Here is a 19,952-nt window from a genome sequence, read left to right on the forward strand (position 1 = left end):
ATACCCCACTATATTCGTTGCACTCGACAAGCTTGATGAATATTCTAAAAGCCAAATCCCATAGCCATTTGTTCTCACTTGAGGTTGATGACGTAGAAAAATCAGGTCGAAAGCTTGATACTCCCACTGCTTGCATCATAGTCCACATAACGGCAATCTGCTGCGGCGTAGCTTTGGGATGACCTGGTCCATCAGGGTAGGGAAAATGCGGATCAGTAGTGGTAGATGCTTGGCCCAAAGTGGGCAAAGGCGCATCAATGGTGTTCAGATCAACTTCAAACTTCCATGCCTGCCTATCTATGTCCGTTGCTGCAACAGGTAAGCCTGTTTCATTTGATTTACGTCCTAGAAGAGTATCTATATGCAGTCTCATCCATGCCTATACATATCAAATCAGCTAGATTAATTCTCCTCTGGTCAAGAAGGTAAAACTCACCGCAGACCTTCCTCCCAGTGTTTTCTTTTTGGGTGGAGGGCTTGGTTTGGTCTCCGTTAAGGTGCTGACAACCTGTGATAAGACCTTTAGTTCCTGTGTTACAACATCGAGCTTGTGGTTGGTTTCTGCTAGTGAATGTTTAAGTTGATCTGTTGGTATATGTCCACATATAAGTCCCTTTCTACAAGATTTTAGATGTGATATATTCTATATAATGACTTACAATATTTTGGACGCCATTCCTGTTGGTGTGTGGATTCCTCACAGTCGCTTTGTCCAGCAACACTAGGTTTATCACGATGAGGGGTTGGAGTTAAAGGTACCGATGATGAATTCAGGGGGGTGGAAGGGTGTGTGGATTTGTGGGGTCTAGTCTTTTGTTTTCTAGTAGGTAGCTCGGGTTGATCTTCCTCGTCGGTTTCTAGCATTAAATCTTCATCGTCGGTTTCTAGCATTAAATCATCTGAATAATTGCTTCGATCACTTGGTGTTTCATCGTGCTGAGAGGCTTCATCTTCCCAAATCAGGGTTGCCTTTTTTCTTTTTGAGCGCGGTCGAAGGTTTTTGGACATTGATTTTCTAGTGGAGCAGTGAGAAGACTTGGATGAGCTTTGATACCCCAGACTAGGAGTATCAACTGGTGAGTATTTTTCGAAGATTTTTCCGTGCCGTGAAGAAGGGACTGAGTTGCGTACATACATGTATCAAAATCTCATTCATCCATACACATAAAGCTTTGGAACAACTCACCTGGGTCTCGTGTCTTGTGCTTCTCTGGTTGATTACTTTGTAGCTTGATTGATGCTGATAATACAACAGTTTCAAATTTAATAAAGAGATATGTATCATAATTCTGTGTGAATACGTAGAGACCTCTGAAACAACAAACCTGGGTCAGAGATTTGGGTGTTCTCTAATTTGTCATTACCTCGTACCTCGCTCGAAGCTGGTGACACAAGAGTGCAAAAGAATCGAAAAGTAAGAATAGTATTGGATGTATAAATTGAAGAATGAAGGTGCCAAGCCTTCGCACGACACATGAGGAGCGTCAGAAATTGCGCGACTTTTCCCTTTATGTTTTGCTTTCCTGGTGGCTGATTTTGATGATAAAAGCAATTGTTATCCTTGCTATCGGGTGTCATTGAGATATATCAAGAGTTCCCGCTTACAATCTACTGAAATTTCCTGTTCGGCAGCTAAAGAGACATCGGATGATGTCAGATTAGATGTTTCAATATTCGCTTTTTCCTTTCCTTTCCTTCTGGATTTGGAGGGTATCTCGCTGGTGCCAGTGTAGACTGTGGCCTGGGTAGGATCTGGGTAGTATCAAATATCAGGTGCGCCAAAATGATCGGAGTCAACTTCTTAAACCACAACAAATCAAAGCGAAGATTGCAAATAGATATCTACTACCACCTACCTTGACGAGATGAAGTCTTGCACCATTGACTGGGAGGTTGGTGAGCGGCGGATTCATCGGGAGAACCTGGAATAGCCAACCAACTCATTAGTGTGACACATGTGTTGCTCAAATTGTAAATGAAGTCGCAAACCTTCAAGCCTGGAGGTCGATGGAGAGAGCGGTTCTGGAAGTGCAAACCGAAAAAAATGCCTTGGGATAACAACTGCTCAAATCTTTCCACCAGTCAACCTTAAAAATCATATTTTGGTTCAATTGATCACTTACTTAAATCTCGATAGTCATTACATAGACCGACTAGTTCATCTTTAGTTAACCCTTGGCCATCCAAGCCAATATTTTTGATCATTTGAATGAGTTCGAATGGCTCGTGACAATTGAAATCGTGGTCACTTGGTGCTGGACGATCTTTGGACAAGGCGGAAGACTGCTGGGCTTTGAGAGATACGTCTGAGAAATCTGGAACTGGAACCTTTTCTTGCTTGTTGGAGGATTTCGACTTGACCCGAACCTCGTGAGCTGAGGGAATCCTGGAGGCTGATGATTCCCGTAGCCTAGGCCGTTTGGGTTTTGTGCATTTATCAAGGAGTTCAAGTAATCGGACACGGGATGATTTTTCTCCGACTGTGACACCTACGCTCTTGAGGCGTTGGGGTATGTCATCTCTGAGCTCATGTGTCACACTTCCTGAGAAATTGCGTGAGATTAATGCGATAAATGAAAAAAAGACTCAAACTCAAGATCAAGTCTAGCGATCACCGTGTATTATATTGGGACCAGGGAGCTTACCGGTATCTGAACCTGCAGATGTCCTTTTACGCTTCATAGAATTTTCGGAACCTTCAACGACGTTTTGGAATGATGATTCTTGGATTGCTGGTAGTAAATTTGATGTAGCCTTTTTCCGGTCTCGCAGGACTCGAGTGGGAAGGGTTGGTTCCGATGGCATGTCGGTCAAAAATCAAGACAAAAGTTTTGAAAATATAACACGAAAAGTCACACTTCATGAGATGAGATAGGATGAAATCATGTTAAAGTGAGAACCGTAGAGTGATGTGTGCAATGAAATCAAGCATGCACATACAAAGATTGATAAAGTTAGTAATTCATGGATCAAATCTTGTGTTTGGAAAACTATCCAAATTTCATGTACGTGATCTTAACAACAAATTAAGGCAAGTGACACTGAGAATAATCAGCTCACCTCATTATATGATCAGTACCATGACTACCAGTACAAACTGTTTTACACCGATTAGATATGACAGATCAGTCCCTCATGGGATGTCCAACATACCACAAGGCTTGTGATGAGAATGCCTCCATCCCACTTTGACAACCCAAACAGCATCATCATATTATAAGGCGCGTACAAGATCCTTTATGATGACCTTTTAAAATCCCGAAATAATTACTTACATAATGAACATCCATAATCTATAGACATGGTAGACATGGTAATTGCCAAACATTCATGTACGTACCCTTTTTTGTCACAGATCTTATAATTTTTTCCACTCTGCTTTGATCTAGTATCCTATTTAAAGAACAATGAAAGAAGAAGTAAAGTAAGCGATCATTCTAACAACTAATCCAGTACCCACTTTCCTACAATTCATTGCTCTTGGTTACACCTTTTTCAGCTTGACGTGTAAGCCAATCTTTGACTCAGATATCGAATATGGGGTACTCTTTCTTTCTTCTCTGATCAAACAAGCTTGAGTTTTGGCAAGTCGCCTCATCACGGAGGCAAATATCCCCAAACTTTGGCTGCCTTTGTGTAGATCTGAAATGTTTGCCAGCCCTGTAATTTCCCCTGATCTCTGTGTCAGACCCTTGTTCGAAAAATGATGTGAGGGTTTCAATCTGATTCTTTTATAAATAGTCTACTGATTCTCACCGATATCCATGATCTTGTTTTCCTCACCACTCATTTGCATATTGGTCGTTCACAGTTGGTCTTCTACCGACAAAGTGTACACATTTCTTATGTTTTTTTTGTACTGGTTTATGTTACTTAACTATCGACTGACTGATTGGTGTGGTTCATCCTCTTCTAGCTTCTTTCACTCATCGATAATCAACACAATCTTCAGAAACGTTTTCAAATAAACCTATAATCCAAGCCTTCGAGGTATGAATTAATTTTTAGCTTTGTATCAACCAATACACGTCACGCTGACTGCAATAATCACTGCCTAATTTGCTGAAGTCAGATTATATCCAGTACTCTTCACTCAATCTGTTCTTATCTGATTTAACGTAAGTGAAAGCTTTAACTCATCCATTCACTTTGTCCTATCTAATCTCAAATGACCTTTTCTTAAAACTTCTTGCAAGCATTCTGAAAGATATCAATTCGGCTTATATACAATCAGTTCGGCTGATTATGACAAAAGCCAAGAAGGGAAAGGCAAAAACTTTGAGTCAACCTAACTCTGCTAAAACCGACGCAGGCGCAGATGCTTCAACTTCACATGCTTCGACTGATTCCAAGATGCCTCAAGGAGCGCCCCCGGCCGGACCCAACCCATCAGGTTTTCATCCAATGAATCCTGAACCACAAAAGATGTCGCCTGAAACCACCAATGAAGACTGGCTCAAAGTCCAAACTTTGAATGACGATCTCAAGATCTTTCTAACACCTGGTAATGAGAAGAACACTCCTGGTATTACTAGCCTCAAGCTCTATCGCATACTGGTTCACTTCAACCCAAAAACCAAGCACCGACCAAATACTCTCAAGGAAATTCTATGGAACGCCTTCATATCGGATGTTTTTCCCCTCCTGAAGCCTCACATGTTACCTTCTCCGCCTGCCCCGATGGAAAGCGAGTTTTTGTATAACGACTTCAATCCCCTCAGCAAAAAGACCACTCGAAAGCAACTTACCGACACCATTCATTCAGTTGTCCCCAAATTCGGTATTCCTGGCAGTTCCACACGCGATCGTATCTTGATTGTCTATAAGGCCTTTGTCGACAAAGACCTTAAACTCCCTTGGCTGACTGAGTTTATAAAGCCTCCAAACGTTGTTTCAAAAGCAAGAGTTGGTGACTTGAGTATGGAAGAGCTTCGGATGACTTTACAGGAACGAGCTCCACATGTATTCATACATTCAGGTCCAATGAGCTTGGGCGTCCTCATCAACCTCTACATCAAATTTGTTATTGAAGACCCGGTGGCCGAAGACTTGCTTGTTCGAGGCTTTCATTACTCTCTCTTGCGTAAGGAAGCCTGATATCCCAGTCTGGTATTGGTCAGTCAGTTTGTATGAATCATCTACAGATCCTCTTGATACTGATGATAGTCGTTTTCATCCACACATTCTTCCTTCAATCATAGGGTTTCTTTTTCCTACATTTCGCCAGATCCATTACAATTTATCCTCAAATGCTTTCCTTATTTTGCCCTTCTTTCATGATGTGTCAAGGTTTCTTTGCAGATATGATGTTTCGATCAACTTTTTCTTCAATTTTTCATGATGACTCTTCTATCTCCAAATTATTTTCTTTACAAGATCACATTTCCTTTGTGTTGCATAACTTTCAGCAGGCTGAATTTGTATGCTCACCAATCTTGAAATATGTTCTATCAATTTTGATCTCTCATCTTGTGTATATCCTGTCCAACAAAGATCTTTTATTTCAATCTATGCGCTACTTCTTTTTAAAATTAAATGTATTATTAGATCCTTAACATGTCCTTCATAAATTCGCACCGTATTTTTTATCAATCGATATGAAAGACATGTGGCTACAATATATCTACCTTCTTCTTGTCCCTAGTATTTCCCATGAAACACCAGATCCAATTGCTAATATTTAGCCGACCCACACACGCTTTTGGTGAGATTTGTTTACTTGTCAAAAGAATTAAATTGAGTCATCATCAAACATAACGATCGCTTTATACTACTCTCACCATACAAGAGAGTGAATCAAAAAACAAGATCTTCACGATAGAATTGAGCTGATGATCAAAGTTCACAAACACAATAGCTAATATAACATGTAAAGAAGATGTTCATGATATAGAATGGGAGAATTACATCAAATAATCTATGATCAGTGTGATCACTCAGACACGGAGTCTGTTTGTGGTTGAGCTTTATGATCTTCATGATCAGAATGATCATCACTTGAGTTGTAATCATATTCTTGAAGAAAATCAACATTATTAGCTCCTACAAACCGTCGAATTACTCGCTCGTGTGCCCTGATCATGTGATGTGCTGAACTCAAATCTTCTTGCATATCCATTGATTCAACCTCCAGATCTTCGACCTTGGACTTCAGCTTCTGGATATCAATCATGGCTTGTTCGAGATGAGATATAACTTTTACCAGTCCTCTTGCTGGATAAAGGATTGTAGTCAGGAGGAAGCAGTATATAGCCACATAGTCAGAACAAATTTGAAATGATATGTACCATTGAGTAGTCCTTGTTCTTCTACATCTTCGTAAAGTTCGACATCAACCTTCTTATCACTAGCGCCGTCTGGAATGCTCAATTGCGCCAACCGTTCCTCCAAAGTTCGAGCTGAAAATGATGGAGGAATTCAGGCCGATTTGCGTAAACGGCAATCAAAGTCAGTACAGAAAAACTGCTAACCTTTCTTTTTGGAGTTTTCGACCTCTTTGGAGGATTCCGCCATGGGTCTCTTGGAGCCGGAATCCATCGCTTGATCACTATCTGGAGATATGACCCGATATATCAGCAACAATTTGATAGAAAATGAGAAGGTAAATGATGCTACAAACCAATTGGGCCATCGCCAAGCATGTCACAAAAGTTGAAATTGAAATTTGGAAGCTTGGGTACATCAAAAGACGGATATTGATTGATGGGTTGGGTTAATTCTAGGCCTTCAGACATGATGTAATTTGAATATGGACTGGATATAATGCCTCAAGGCTACTTGCAGCTTCACCTTCGTGAATTGATCAAGAGATGATGATCACACTGAATTAGCCAATTGAAACAAGGGTAGCAAGCCGAGATCTCGAAATCTAAGTAATCATGACTTCGAAGAATTCATACTTACAACTAATAACAATATATTTGTAAGTATGTCAATCGCAGGGGATGGACGTCGAGTAACACCTAGTTAATAGGTAATCCAAAGTGGAAGCTTGTGAAAGAATTCGAAGAGAGGGTTTATAATTTAGATTTATCTCTGATCAAGTTGTATATCAAAGGAGGAAAAGGGCACAGAAATGTACCTCACCGATCTTGACAAGAGACCCATCTGTAGGCCAGTTAAATGAGTGTTGATAGGTGTTTATCGATATCTTGAAACATTTGAACAGATGAATTTATCTGAAAAAATATTCTTCATATATGCATTTCCATCTAATTTTTCTGCACATGTTTGTAATTATCCAGTCATCAAGTCTAAAAACTCTTAATTGGACTAATCATTCCGATACTGAACATGATTCGTGAATGTTCTATTCAATTTATCACTTGAAGGTCATCGGTGTTGAAGGTTTACAAACAAAATTTTTTGAACAGACTACTGAATATCCAGATATAATCAGGTCAGTCTGAGACTCTGACCACTTAGCCAATATACTCTATCACCTTCTACCGGACCGGAATCCACAATTTCTTGCCTTCTTATAACTTCAATGTACATGGCGTTCAAGCTTCCTAGATCTCAAAGATGATAACAGATTGAAACATCCCCAAGCCTTTTCTACAGTCATGACCACCCATCATGTACTGGTCATCAGATGACATCAGTTCGATTTCTAAAGTTTCCTAACATCCAGTTTTCATCTTCTGTTTGTTAGAGATTTTAGATGAATGACACAATCACAAACAACCAAATTAAACAATCATTTAATTCGGTTCTTGAATTGTTCTTTATATGCAGAAGAATTGTATGTAAAACTAATAAGATTAATAAAGGATTCCTTACTAAATCCCAAGTGCAACAGTGCAATTTTACTAAATAGAGTGAGACTTGCGTGTATGACCGACATTCATGGTACCCACGAGTAACATAATTATACACCAGAAAAGCTTCATATACAAATGATTAACACTTTATCATTGTGTCTGTTTAAAATCAGCGTCGGAAGAGATCATAGATGTCTGAGCCTCGCTCTATCTCCGGTACCTTGATGCGTGAGGACGAGGTAGACCACCACATACTGAAATATACACAATACCACGCTGGAAAAAGGGGGTTCTCAATTGTTAAAAGATTGAGTGTACCAAAATTCTATTGGAAAACAAACCTATATCTCATAGATTCAGAATCTATTAGATATGTACCAAGTTTTTTGCTTTTATGAAGTTTCAATGCGCTCATGAGACTAATCCAATAGACCACATATGACAAGTAAATCCAATTGCATCATTGGTAAATAGAAGAGAAGATGTAGATTAAGGATTATTGTAGCCTAAACTACTTAAGCATCATCAGATTCAACATCAATTTCAGAATTGTTGTTCTCATCATCCTGTTCCATCAGCCGTATGATGCATTTCCCATGAGTCTGAATCTCTTGATCTGCTCTGTTGCAGCGATCATTCAGGAGATCTAGTTCTTTCTGAAGACTTGAGATCGTATCCTTAAGCGCATTGATACATTTTTCTTGTTGATCAAGGTGATTGGTGGCTGATTTGAGTGAGTGCTCTGTGAACATAAAAATTAACACATTCAGAATGTACCTTTAAAGCCCTGTTTAGTGATGCAACTACGTACCCAGTTCATACTTATCTTGTTCATGCTTAATGTTGTTATTACCTGATGCTTTCTCAATAAGCCCAATCCTATTCAATATGCTAGAAACCGATTCTTCCAGTACACCCACTGCTCAAAACCATGTGTCAGCGATGTTTTTGTTGAAAATAGGAAAAAATAGACATACCTTTTGCTACGCAAAGCCTTTCCTCTTTGAAGATATCTACCCCCGACTTGTAAATTGAGGTTGATGATGAGTGTGATGTTACTTTTTCACCAATTTCTGTTTACGGATTTCAAAATTTAGCTGTGAGCTATTGGACATCAAAGCAATTAATGGTCCACTAACCTAGATCATCTACGGCCAGCAAATCCATATCTGAGAAACTGATGAGATCGGGCAATTCTGCAGCAACTGGGAGAATGGTCTTAAATTGATCAGTGTTTGACGAGCTGAACACTTTGACCTTCAGATTAGTTGCTGCCCTTCCAGGTGCGACTTCATAGTTCTTTAGTGCTTTCAAATCTTGCTTGCTATCTCTCTCCATGAGATCGATACCTGGATTATACTTTCCTGCGTTTGAGGTCTCTGGGCTCAGAACCAAAGGTCTACCTAGATCGAAATATGACTTATTTTTGGTTATTCTCTGATTTTCCAGGTATTTTCAACGAACATCGCTTAATCAGTGAATGAACATATTCCTTCAGTTGGCTGACAGACTGACATTCTTTTTTTCTTTGCGTTTGGATGAACTGGGAATTTGAATCTGATTGAGTAGTTCCTCGTCACCTAATCAAAATGATGTGTCATTCAAGGTGGATGCTAAATTTCAGAGATCTCTGAGTGACTTGAGCAATCTTTGTTGCATGAGCTTCTTACCCAGGTTAGTGCGCTTCACGGGTTTCGGGTTTGGACAGGGGGAAGCAGATCGCTTAACATGTGCTTTTACTTGCACAGCGACCGACTGTGACTGGATTGACAGAACTGGTATATTTGGGATATCAGGATATGTGTTAGAATGAATATAACAATTGCATCACACATACAGGCAGACTTTGTTAAAACATACCAGGTACAGAATCTTGAGGTGGTTCCACAATATCTAAAACCGGTGCAGCCAATGCTGGCTTGTTGCTATTTGGATCCGGGAACACTTTTCAGATGAAAGATCATCATTTCTCATTAGCCGCGGGAGAAAACAAGTAAAAACATGATCAGAGCTTACATTGAGGTTGTTTCTTCCGCACAATTACTGCCACGTCAGCCTTGTTGAGTTGTGACGAGACTGGAGACTTGGGAAAAGTGATTCGTAACCAGTCCAGCATGGTTTGTTTGGTCATACCTGGTGTACTGGGATCCATGATACTCGGAGTGGTAGTATCTAACATATCTATTGCTGGATAAAAATCATAAACTAGGGAAAGTGCACCCCACATGATTCAGTGGGGATCATCGTCGTCAAAACACACAAACCTGATGTTAGTGCAAAGTCGAAGAATGATAGTTCTGGTGGTTGTATGAAGATCGCTGCCAGCAGACTCGGCTGTTCAAGGTGAAAATGGATAAAAACGATCCATTGTTAGCAATGAAATCGGTTCCAGTGCTTTGCGAATCAAAAAACATCAAAAATGCTCAAAAGGTAAGTTGAAGGACTAGTACTTACTCTGAAATAGATACAAAGTTTCAAACGTTCTTGCAAAAACCTGTAAAATGCAACACAGAGGCTTGAAATGGATAGCACAGATTACGTTGGATAGAAGCAAGAGAAGTGGTGTGAACGATTAGATGATGAACGAGTTAAGAAGGTGAGGCTAGAAGTAGATTATTGATCTGTAGTACGCCTGACAAACTTTGAGGGTCGCTTGTGATTGAGTCAGCTGGATTCAAGCTCTGCAGTGGTGTCCAGGTCCTTATATCTTCATGTGCTGGGTTTGAGAAGGTTGTCGAAGCTCTCTCCCGATTAACCGAAGGAAGGATGTGTATAGTGTAAAGGGAACCATGACAATTCATGGAGTCCTTCAAATACTAACGTACAAGTTATCATAAGATTGATGACTCAATATATGTATTGGTGTTAAGAAATTGTCGGTCAGGAAATTGCTGACATACCAAGCAACACGTATGGCTGACCGTCATCCAGGTACAAGTCAAAAAAGGTTGATTGTGACAACGAAGGCATCATGAGCCCGTGGTCGTTTTACGCATCTGAGCCATTACAAAATTCAGAATATCTTTTAAATTCTAATGGATCACGGGACGGAAATGTCCAAAAAGTGAAAATTCAAGCAAGACATTTGATACTTGACAAGTCTGGATTACGCACACCCGTTGATTAATGAAGGTGGATGATAAATGATCTTGTATGAGTACATACATATTTCACGAATAAGAAGGTACTATGGATGGGTACAGGAAAATGATTCGTGTATGGTTATATAAAAGAATTATGCATGGGTATAGAAAAGTGCGCTACACATAGTTTTCTATGCGCGCACTGATTTTCTATACCCCCGGGTAAAGACGACATTTGGTGTAGTGTATGTAGCTAGTATGACAAACATTCTATGGATCTGTATGTGCAAATGTATAAAAAAGATGATATCTTTTTTAGCAGACCAGCATGCTGTGTGGTCTTATTATGAACTATTTGGAGGACCATTCCAGCTTGCCAATGCACTCAAAATCGAGCGTTTTGGCCCGGAATTGAAAAAGTTATGAGTTTTCTCAGAAATCAAAAGCTCTAAACACTAATGAGCCAAATTTCAGTGCTTGTTACAGGTTGTAATTGGATGATAATGAAGGTTTATTGTTAGTACACTTATCAATATGGACTGTAAAAATACGGAAAAATATGGAGAGTGAAGTTCTCAACGCAGGGAACAAGATGCATATTTTTATTTATTTTTTGCCCTTTGCCTGGCCTCTCAATATTTTTGTGTATCAATAATTTAATTTTCTGCCCAGAAAATATTATATTTCTTGTAGTGTGAAAGACCAGAATTTGACAGATAAATGACTGCTATAGTGGACTCGACCAATTTGTAAACAATAGGTCAATAAGAGGCATACAACAATCATGTAGTATACAATGATAAAAAATCAATAGCCAAATAGTTGACCTTTCAAGATATGAGTGATATATAAGAAAACCATCAAGTACAGCTGCCTGTTTAAGAGCAGCTGCAGCTGCATCTTGTTTGAGATCTGTTTCTTCAGTCTCTGAATCATTCAGCTAATGACCGTGGTCCGAGAGGAGGTTGAAAAATTATAACTAATATCATGCTCAGGTTGAGAATGATGCCCTAAATCACCATGTAGTCAACATGAGAGGAAGCAAGAGAGATGGTTGTGAGCCAACATCATTTGTGCGATTGTTGCATTGAGTTCCTTGAAGTCATTTTTGTGGGGAAAAAAGCCAAGGGATAAAAAAATCAGCTCTTTCTACAAACTCTGAGTGTCCCTGTAAACAATCAACAAAGGAGGTGACATTAAAGTGACAGTGTGTTGATCAAGAAAGATTGATGGGTATGACTAACTTCGAAATGACATGAGATATCTGTCACGGACCACATCTTATTGATAATCTGTTCACAAGTCAATGAAATCTAATGTATACAATAACTTGCAAAATTCTGAACTTCAATACAATCAATGGATCAATAAATCAGTCAAAGGAGCGACCTTTTGATTCCAAAAGATTATCCACAAGAATCAATATAAATCTCGATTGAAAAAATCAAGAGATGAAATGTTTGAGACACAGATTGTAACTTACAGTGTTGGAAAAATTTGAACAAACGGGTTCGGATGATGAATTATCAAGTTGACAATCAAAAGGTGAATTTGAGTTATCCATCTGAATCAAATGATCTTCTGATCTGTGTTTATATCCAATAGTCTTGTACTGTCTACGGTGCGCTCTTCACCTACAAAGAATAAAAGTGATAGATATTCAATTGATTGAAGTTGATTTTTTTCAATTCAAATGAAATGTACCTTGAGCCATTTGACGAAATTCATTTAAATAAGCTGCCCATTGAATACCAAGTTGATCTAAAATTTCTACATCTCCCTTGTCTATTCTTTCAGCTGAACCTGTAATGATCACACTGATTGGATGATCTCCATTATAACGTTCATGATGGATTTGATCTTTCAATCTTCCTATCGCATTCTTGGTTCAGCCGGTTCATGTTTGCTATTAGGATGTGAGATACTCAACCAGCTAATCTACCAAAAGAGACTGTTCGAGATCCAGAATGACTATTTGTGATCAATTCCCAATCAATGAACCTATTGCCTGAAGAGACCATCTTCTGTAACAATAGGATAGTATAAGATTGGCCTGTGTGAGTATGGGAGAAACTACAGGAAATGAAATTGTTTCGGATTCACTTAAGACAGGTATTTTTGTGAGATTTAGATTGAGAAACATCCAAGATAAGTATGTTTATGATTTGCTTTAGTTGATGAAGTTGGCTTTAAGTCATTGATTGAGATTTCTTTGATTGCCAATATAAGGTCTGCATCACCATCAGCTGTAGCAGGTGGAACGATTTGAGATCTGGCCTGAATAAAGATGATTTGATAAATCCGACGATCAGATTCTATGATTGTAAAGATTTTTGTAAAAAGCCATCAAACTGACCTTTTCGTATGATTGGTCGTTCAAGATATGTTTTTGACTTGATTCTAGTTTGATGTTAATCAATCAAGAACCTAATGAATCCAAGAGACGAGTGATATTGTTAGGTACTCAAGGTGTTCTTCTTTCCCAAAGACGCGAGTTTGCTTCAGCTTTGATCAGTAGTTGAATCGGTGCTGTAAGACTCGGATTGCTAGTAAGAAAAGTTCTAGTTTGATTGATAATGTCATTTTATCTTAGATTTGAAATTAATTAAGGTTCCAATCTCATCTTGAATGGTTGGTTTAAGGGTATGATGAGGTTATACTTTGAGTCTGCATTCAAGACTCAAGCTTCTTGACTCTGAGATTATTTTGCGGCAGAGTTGGTTTCAAAGATGAGCAAATCAGAAGGATGTCGAATTGAACCAAAAGTCTCAGGTTGATGATCGCAAGTTGAAGCTTCACATTTGACAATCAAACTTTGTCTTCATCATCATCCTCGAAGTGTAGAAACTTAGCAAGGCAGGTAAGTTGTATCGATACGATGAACTTTGGGTCAGACACCCACTTTTTGATCTCGGATATGACCTCAAAAACAATACAGCTTTGGTTTTCAAAAGAAAATTTGGTTAAGTTATTCGGATTGTTTTGCACGTCTTAGTCTACTTCAATGAGAACAGTGCAGCTTACCATATGGTTTTAATGATTTGTCAAGTTACATCAGATTGAATGAAGTTCATTGGAGCTTGAGTTTGTTGAAGTTGAAGTTGATTTAATCTGTTGAGATTTTTCATAAATTTGTTTGCCTGGTTCAATAGTTGACTTTGTCGGTTTGTTTTTTGAATGGTGTATAATTATATCTAGTTCTTTATATTTTAATATAGTTTTGTGTTATACAATCGAATGGAATTGAGATTTGGTGGTCATTGTTTGCTAATGAGGTGGTGATGGGCTGCAAAGGTGATTAAGCTGCTTGTATCTATTTAATGGAGATTGTAAATCAAATGAAGCCTAAGATCAAAAAAGATATACGAGTGTTTGGCACTTGATGAGTATATATGTTGTGAATGGTATGTTGAAGGCTGATGGTGGTGATTCACTGAGTTTGTCAAGGTGCCAAGACTCAGACTGACGACGCTTGTTGATTCAAATGGGAGGAAGGTGAAAGGATAAACTTTGAGAAAGGGGTGAAGCGCGTACAAGTCAGAAACTCTTTGTTGGACGCGGAAACCTGGAAATTGTTATTGGAATGTCAGAAAAGAAAATGTGCACTGCGGGACTCGAACCCACAACCTGATCCCTATATCTAGGAGGGTGGTCTAACCACTGACACCCCGGGCAAACAGGTGACACTACATATGTAGCGTTGCGCGGACGCTTCGGGGCCGAGTCTGTGGCGTCACCTGCTGCAGCCAGCGGCGTCAGCTCGAATTTTGTAGCGTCACCTGCCCAAACTCACGTCACCCACTCGATTTTCGCCTCTTCCCATTGATCCTTTCCCCACATCAACCTCCTTTCCACCATGGCACATTAAAAGAGTGGCTCAACTAAACTCGACAATCACCATCTTTCCAAGGAATGTATGGAATTGCCACCAGGTGACTAATACCACTTGATCATACCTTGACTTCTTTGACTTTTATTGATAGACAACACTGTTTTTTGCGTTATCTAGGTCATGTAATCTGGTAGATATCTGGAAAACAAAAAACAACTCCAGGTTTCAGATGTTTAGGAAAGTATAGACTTTTAATCGGAGGGATCGATCCACATTGATACAACCTTATCGACCGAAACTATTGACTTTAAATGTGGTAAAGTTTGGGTATCTTCAAGTTGAATTGATTTTAAAATTTTGAATGTATCTTGACGACAAATTGAAGATGTACGAAATAAAACCTAGCATTGAACTTTCTGTGAAATGAGCAAAATCTGGTTAGTGATGCGAAACCAAAAAAAGACCTCAGATATCAAGAATTTCGTTTTTGATCGCATACATTGAGTGCATTTTTTAATTCGATTGGTTGATAAGATGGATTGACAGTTGTTAAGATTGCTCCTATTTCTGCAGTTGCCCATTGTAAAGTCGCATAAGAACTATTATTAATTTCTGAATAGATTCCAACTCGATCGCCTTTTTTATTGGCCGTTGCTATTTGCAGCCCACAAGAAGACCATGTAGGCGCTGGCCAAATTACGCCTATGTGGGTGTTTCCCACGAAGAAGCGCCTACATTTATGATGTAGGCGCTGTAAACCATCCAAAATGATGCCTACATGTCAAAAAACCCATGTAGGCGTCATTTGGTTACGCCTACATTCAAAAAATGAAATGTAGGCGCTATTTTCAAGCGCCTACATGGGAAATCCAATGTAGGCGCTCAAAATTTATGCCTACATTTTTAAAATTGAGCGCATACATTCAATTTTCAGCTCAAATAAGCGCCTACATGCAGTCCTGCATATGTAGGCGCTACAAATCCGGCAACTACAACTCCAGACTGGTCTGAAGGGTAATGAAGAACAATTTTCAAGTCAAAATGAGAGTATTGGAAGACGGAAAAAGCAGTTTGGACTCAAAATGAGTGTATTGGAAGACAGATAAAGCAGTTTGGAGTCGAAATCAGTGTATCGGAAGGCGGAAAAGTCACTCCGGAGTCAAAATGAGTGTATCAGAAGACGGAAAAGTGGTAAATTGTTTCAACTCTGAACTCAGTTTGGAGTCAAAATGAGTGTATCAGAAGCGGAAAAGGAAGTGGATTATTTCAACTCTGAACTGCTATTTACGTCTTCTGATACACTCACTTCAGAGTTGAAAAGAGCATATTCATCTTCCAGTATGCTTAACTGCTCTTTCCGTCTTCCAAAACACTCATCCAACTCCAAGCTGCTTTTTCCATCTTCTGATACACTCATTTCAACTCCGAACTGCTTTTTCCGTCTTCAAATACTCTCATTTTAACTTGTAACTTCTTCTTCATTAGCCGTCAGACCAGTCTGGAGTTGTAAGTGTTGGATTTGGAGCGCCTACATATGCAAGACTGCATGTAGGCGCTTATTTGAGCTGAAAATTGAATGTAGGCGCTCAAAAATAGCGCCTACATTTCAAATTAGATATGTAGGTGCTTGAAAATTACGCCTACATTCTGAAATTTTGAATGTAGGTGTAACCAAATGACGCCTCCATGGGTTGTTTATCATGTAGGCGTCATTTTAGATGGTTTCCAGCGCCTACATCATAAATGTAGGCGCTTTTTCGTGGGAAACACCCATGTAGGCGCTGCCAAAACAGCGCCTACATGGTTTTCTTGTGGGCTGCAAATAGCAATGGCCTTTTTATAATCAATCAAACCCGTGATCAATTTTCGATTTCATCAATCAAGATTAAGAATAAGAAAGACCAACCAAACACCAAGTTTTAAATGACCATTAGCGAGTCAATGAATTTGATCATCAAACTCCAAAAAAGTCCATTTAATTGTTTGATTTGAAATTTGCTGGATTCGAAGTAGCTGGTTCATGTTTGGAGATTGATGCGACTCTTGAATGATCATTTGGTAATAGATCATTTAACCAATAGTTTGATAAAGTTTTAGATATCAGTAAGGGTTTGATTGAGCCTTTCAATTGAGAACTCGACTTTTGGATTGTCGAAGTGTTGATATATTTCGAGATTGAACTGAGCATTTTTGCGTCCAAATCAAAGGAAGACTAAAGGGATTATGAAGTGTCGAATGCACAGAGCTCTAAAGTTTGAGCCCAATTTGCTCAAGTTTGCGGGAAAACCTGCATGGAATTGGACAAGCTTTTTGAAACCGACAGTAAAGTATCTTCAAATCTTTTAATTGATATCTTGTTAGATTGTGAACTTTTTGCAAAATGAGTCTGATAGAAGCTTGAGAAAAGATTTGCAATATTTTGACTAATTATGAATTCAAATCTTATTAGATGAGGGTTTATATAGGGTTTAAGAACAGTGTTGCTCAAAGACAATCAATTTGGTTTAAAGAATTCAGAACTAATCCTATCAGATCAACAGAATCAGTTTGTAGTTATAGTTAGAGTCAATGTGGAAGGCTATTGAGGCTATTGAGGCTTGTTTAGATGCATTGATGCCTCATGATGTTGTGAAGAGGTCGATCAAGCTCAAGGTCAAGATCAATACAGATAAGACTAAAAGATTTTATGAAGTTGATTAAAACTTCAGCTCACGACTTATGCCATTGATCCTTTTAAGATATCTTTCCCAAACAAAATTACTAAGTATATATGACTATCCTGAAAATCTTGACACATGCATATGATGTCAGAACTGATCTGTTGTGGTCTGTTTAATCGAGATGAACACAAGAATTAATCTCTTCTTTGATGTTGATTGAGTCTAATCTTACATTCCTTGGAAAGATGGTGATTGTCGAGTTTAGTTGAGCTACTCTTTTAATGTGCCATGGTGGAAAGGAGGTTGATGTGGGGAAAGGATCGATGGGAAGAGGCGAAAATCGAGTGGGTGAAGCTACAAAATTCGAGCTGACACCGCTGGCTGCAGCAGGTGACGCCACAGACTCGGCCCCAAAGCGTCCGCGCGACGCTACATATGTAGCGTCACCTGTTTGCCCGGGGTGTGAGCTAAGTGCGCGTGTCCAAGTGAATGTGGTGTGGAGAAACATGCCTAACACTGAGATGGCAACCCGGAATGGCGAGTGGCACTGACAACCTTAGCCGTAGGAAGTGTACATATAGGACAGAACATATCACATATCCAACAATTGTTAACAGGGTTTGGGAGTTATGGGAGTTTTATCTGCGAACACGGTTTCCCTTTAACTTATATGATGATTATATGATATACATACAGCCATTCTGGTATTGCTTGTCGCACTTGTTTGAAAAAGAAAAACTTTGTGAGCTTGAAACCCAAGTTTTAACCAGTTAAAACCTGAAAATTGGCTGTATTTCCTTGAATTACAGCCAATTTCAAAGTTTTATCGAGTAAAAACTTAGGGCCCGTTCGGCTGGTTTCCAAAAATCTGTTAGACAATAATGATTTTTCAACCCTTTTTCAAGGGGCGGATTGAAAAACTCGGAATTCAGCTTTTTCGTTGACCAAACAGTTGACCAAATAGGTCAACAAAAGATCGAAATGAAGGGGCAAACAGGGCAAAAACACTTTTTGGTCTCAAAAACAGCCTCAGGGCTGTTTTTCAAAATTGAAAATTTTTTGATCAAAAACCGTTTTTGGTTTTGATCAAAGACCGTTGCCAAACACCTGTGTTTTTCATGAAAATCAAAAACCGTTTTGACCCAAAAACGGTATTTGGCTTTGGTGGTGTTTTTGACCAAAAACCGTTTTTGGGTTCCAGCTGAACGGGCCCTTAGGTTTCACCTATTTTCACTTTTTCTTTTTCAAAACGGAGCGACAAGAAATATCGGAATGGCTGTAATACATAATGCATAGGGTCAAAACAAAAAAAAACAGATCTTGGAAGCGGTATTGCATAAGTCAAACCCACTGATGTGGTTGTGATACTGACAAGATTGAATTTTTTTACTCAGTATCAAATTGGCAAGCAAATGATGATGTTTCTGCTGGTTCCTGGAATCTCTAAGAAGTTCAAAAAATCTGGGAAAATCTGGAGAGATCAGAAGCGGGCTTTGTGATGTGTGGAGATATTTTTGGATTTTTTGTGTGTTTGTCTTGGATAGATGCAAGTTATAACATAGAAGGTTGTTTTCTATTTGCCAAATAAATTGCAAGTTCATTTTGTGTCACAAATGCATTGAAGTTTTACATATTGTCTCTGAAACATGTACAGACAATGCTGCAATCCATTGTGTTGCGTAGCGCCTGTGGTGGTGTCATGATGCAGGTTTGTGTATCAAATAACCCTAACCCCGGCTTCTGGAAAGGTGCCACAGCTCTATATATGGTATACAAATATTGTTCTGGAGATTTCCAGAAGGTTTTTTCCCAGAACGCCAGAACCCTTCTGGTGTTCTGGAAAACTATATTTCTGTGAACAAGGTTCCACTTTGTGTTGCAGTCATGTACTCAAGATTCTGGTATTCTGGACTGCTGGGGTTTTCAAACTTCCAGAACACCAGAATGCCAGATACCATTATAATTTTTCTTTCTGACGTTCTGGGAAAAATCTTCTGGAAAATTCCAGAACGATATTTGTATACCACAATAGACCAGCTGTGCAGTAGTGTAGACCACATTCCGGCAACTGATATGAACCAAAACTTTGCCATAATTACATAAGCTGGGTTTCATGATGCAGGTTTGGGTATCAAATAACCCTCATCCCCGCTTCTGGAAACATGCCACAGTTTGATGGACCAGCTGTGCAGCAGTATAGACCACATTTTGGCACCTAATATGAACCAAAAATTTGCTCTCATCACATAAGCTGGGTTTCATGATGCAGGTGTGGGCAACAGATAACCCTGATCCCCGCTTCTGGAAAAATGTCACATGTTTGTAAACCGGCTGTGAAGCAGCACAGACCCCATTTTGGTGACTGATATGAACCACAACTTGGCCACAATTACGTAAGCTGGGTTTCATGATGCAGGTTTGGGTACCAGATAACCCTGATCCCCACTTCTGGAAACGTGCCACAGGTTGATAAACCAGCTGTGCAGCAGTGTAGGCCACATTTTGACAACTGATATGAACCTTAACTTGGCCATACTTAGATAAAATAGTCTCACAATGCAGGTTTGATTATTAAATCACACTATTTACAAGTATGAAAACTTGCAACATATTG

General features: G+C 39.2%; 5 protein-coding genes across 5 annotated transcripts; 1 reads left to right on the forward strand and 4 right to left on the reverse strand.

Moving 5' to 3' along the window:
• Positions 1–575: 575 nt before the first annotated feature.
• Positions 576–2,805, reverse strand: MELLADRAFT_94675 (uncharacterized protein; the record flags this gene model as incomplete). Its single annotated transcript, XM_007417298.1, has 9 exons — positions 576–613; positions 660–1,118; positions 1,187–1,240; positions 1,326–1,382; positions 1,606–1,752; positions 1,857–1,922; positions 1,990–2,064; positions 2,124–2,543; positions 2,646–2,805. 9 exons carry the CDS (start codon positions 2,803–2,805, stop codon positions 576–578), a joined length of 1,476 nt encoding a protein of 491 aa, XP_007417360.1.
• Positions 2,806–4,245: 1,440 nt separating this feature from the next.
• MELLADRAFT_94676 (uncharacterized protein) lies at positions 4,246–5,097 on the forward strand (the record flags this gene model as incomplete). Its single annotated transcript, XM_007417299.1, has 1 exon — positions 4,246–5,097. One exon carries the CDS (start codon positions 4,246–4,248, stop codon positions 5,095–5,097), a length of 852 nt encoding a protein of 283 aa, XP_007417361.1.
• Positions 5,098–5,932: 835 nt separating this feature from the next.
• MELLADRAFT_68648 (uncharacterized protein) lies at positions 5,933–6,734 on the reverse strand (the record flags this gene model as incomplete). Its single annotated transcript, XM_007417288.1, has 4 exons — positions 5,933–6,213; positions 6,288–6,398; positions 6,471–6,551; positions 6,620–6,734. 4 exons carry the CDS (start codon positions 6,732–6,734, stop codon positions 5,933–5,935), a joined length of 588 nt encoding a protein of 195 aa, XP_007417350.1.
• A 1,832-nt stretch (positions 6,735–8,566) lies between these two features.
• Positions 8,567–9,942, reverse strand: MELLADRAFT_94678 (uncharacterized protein; the record flags this gene model as incomplete). The annotated part of the gene is made up of 7 exons (XM_007417300.1): positions 8,567–8,682; positions 8,741–8,836; positions 8,903–9,182; positions 9,279–9,343; positions 9,434–9,538; positions 9,624–9,707; positions 9,780–9,942. 7 exons carry the CDS (start codon positions 9,940–9,942, stop codon positions 8,567–8,569), a joined length of 909 nt encoding a protein of 302 aa, XP_007417362.1.
• A 6,711-nt stretch (positions 9,943–16,653) lies between these two features.
• On the reverse strand, positions 16,654–16,866 carry MELLADRAFT_94679 (uncharacterized protein; the record flags this gene model as incomplete). Its single annotated transcript, XM_007417301.1, has 1 exon — positions 16,654–16,866. The coding sequence occupies one exon, from the start codon at positions 16,864–16,866 to the stop codon at positions 16,654–16,656; it is 213 nt and encodes a 70-aa protein (XP_007417363.1).
• Between the last annotated feature and the right edge of the window lie 3,086 nt (positions 16,867–19,952).

This window comes from Melampsora larici-populina, assembly GCF_000204055.1.
Source record: "Melampsora larici-populina 98AG31 unplaced genomic scaffold MELLAscaffold_71, whole genome shotgun sequence".
Classification (NCBI taxonomy): Eukaryota; Fungi; Basidiomycota; class Pucciniomycetes; order Pucciniales; family Melampsoraceae; genus Melampsora; species Melampsora laricis-populina.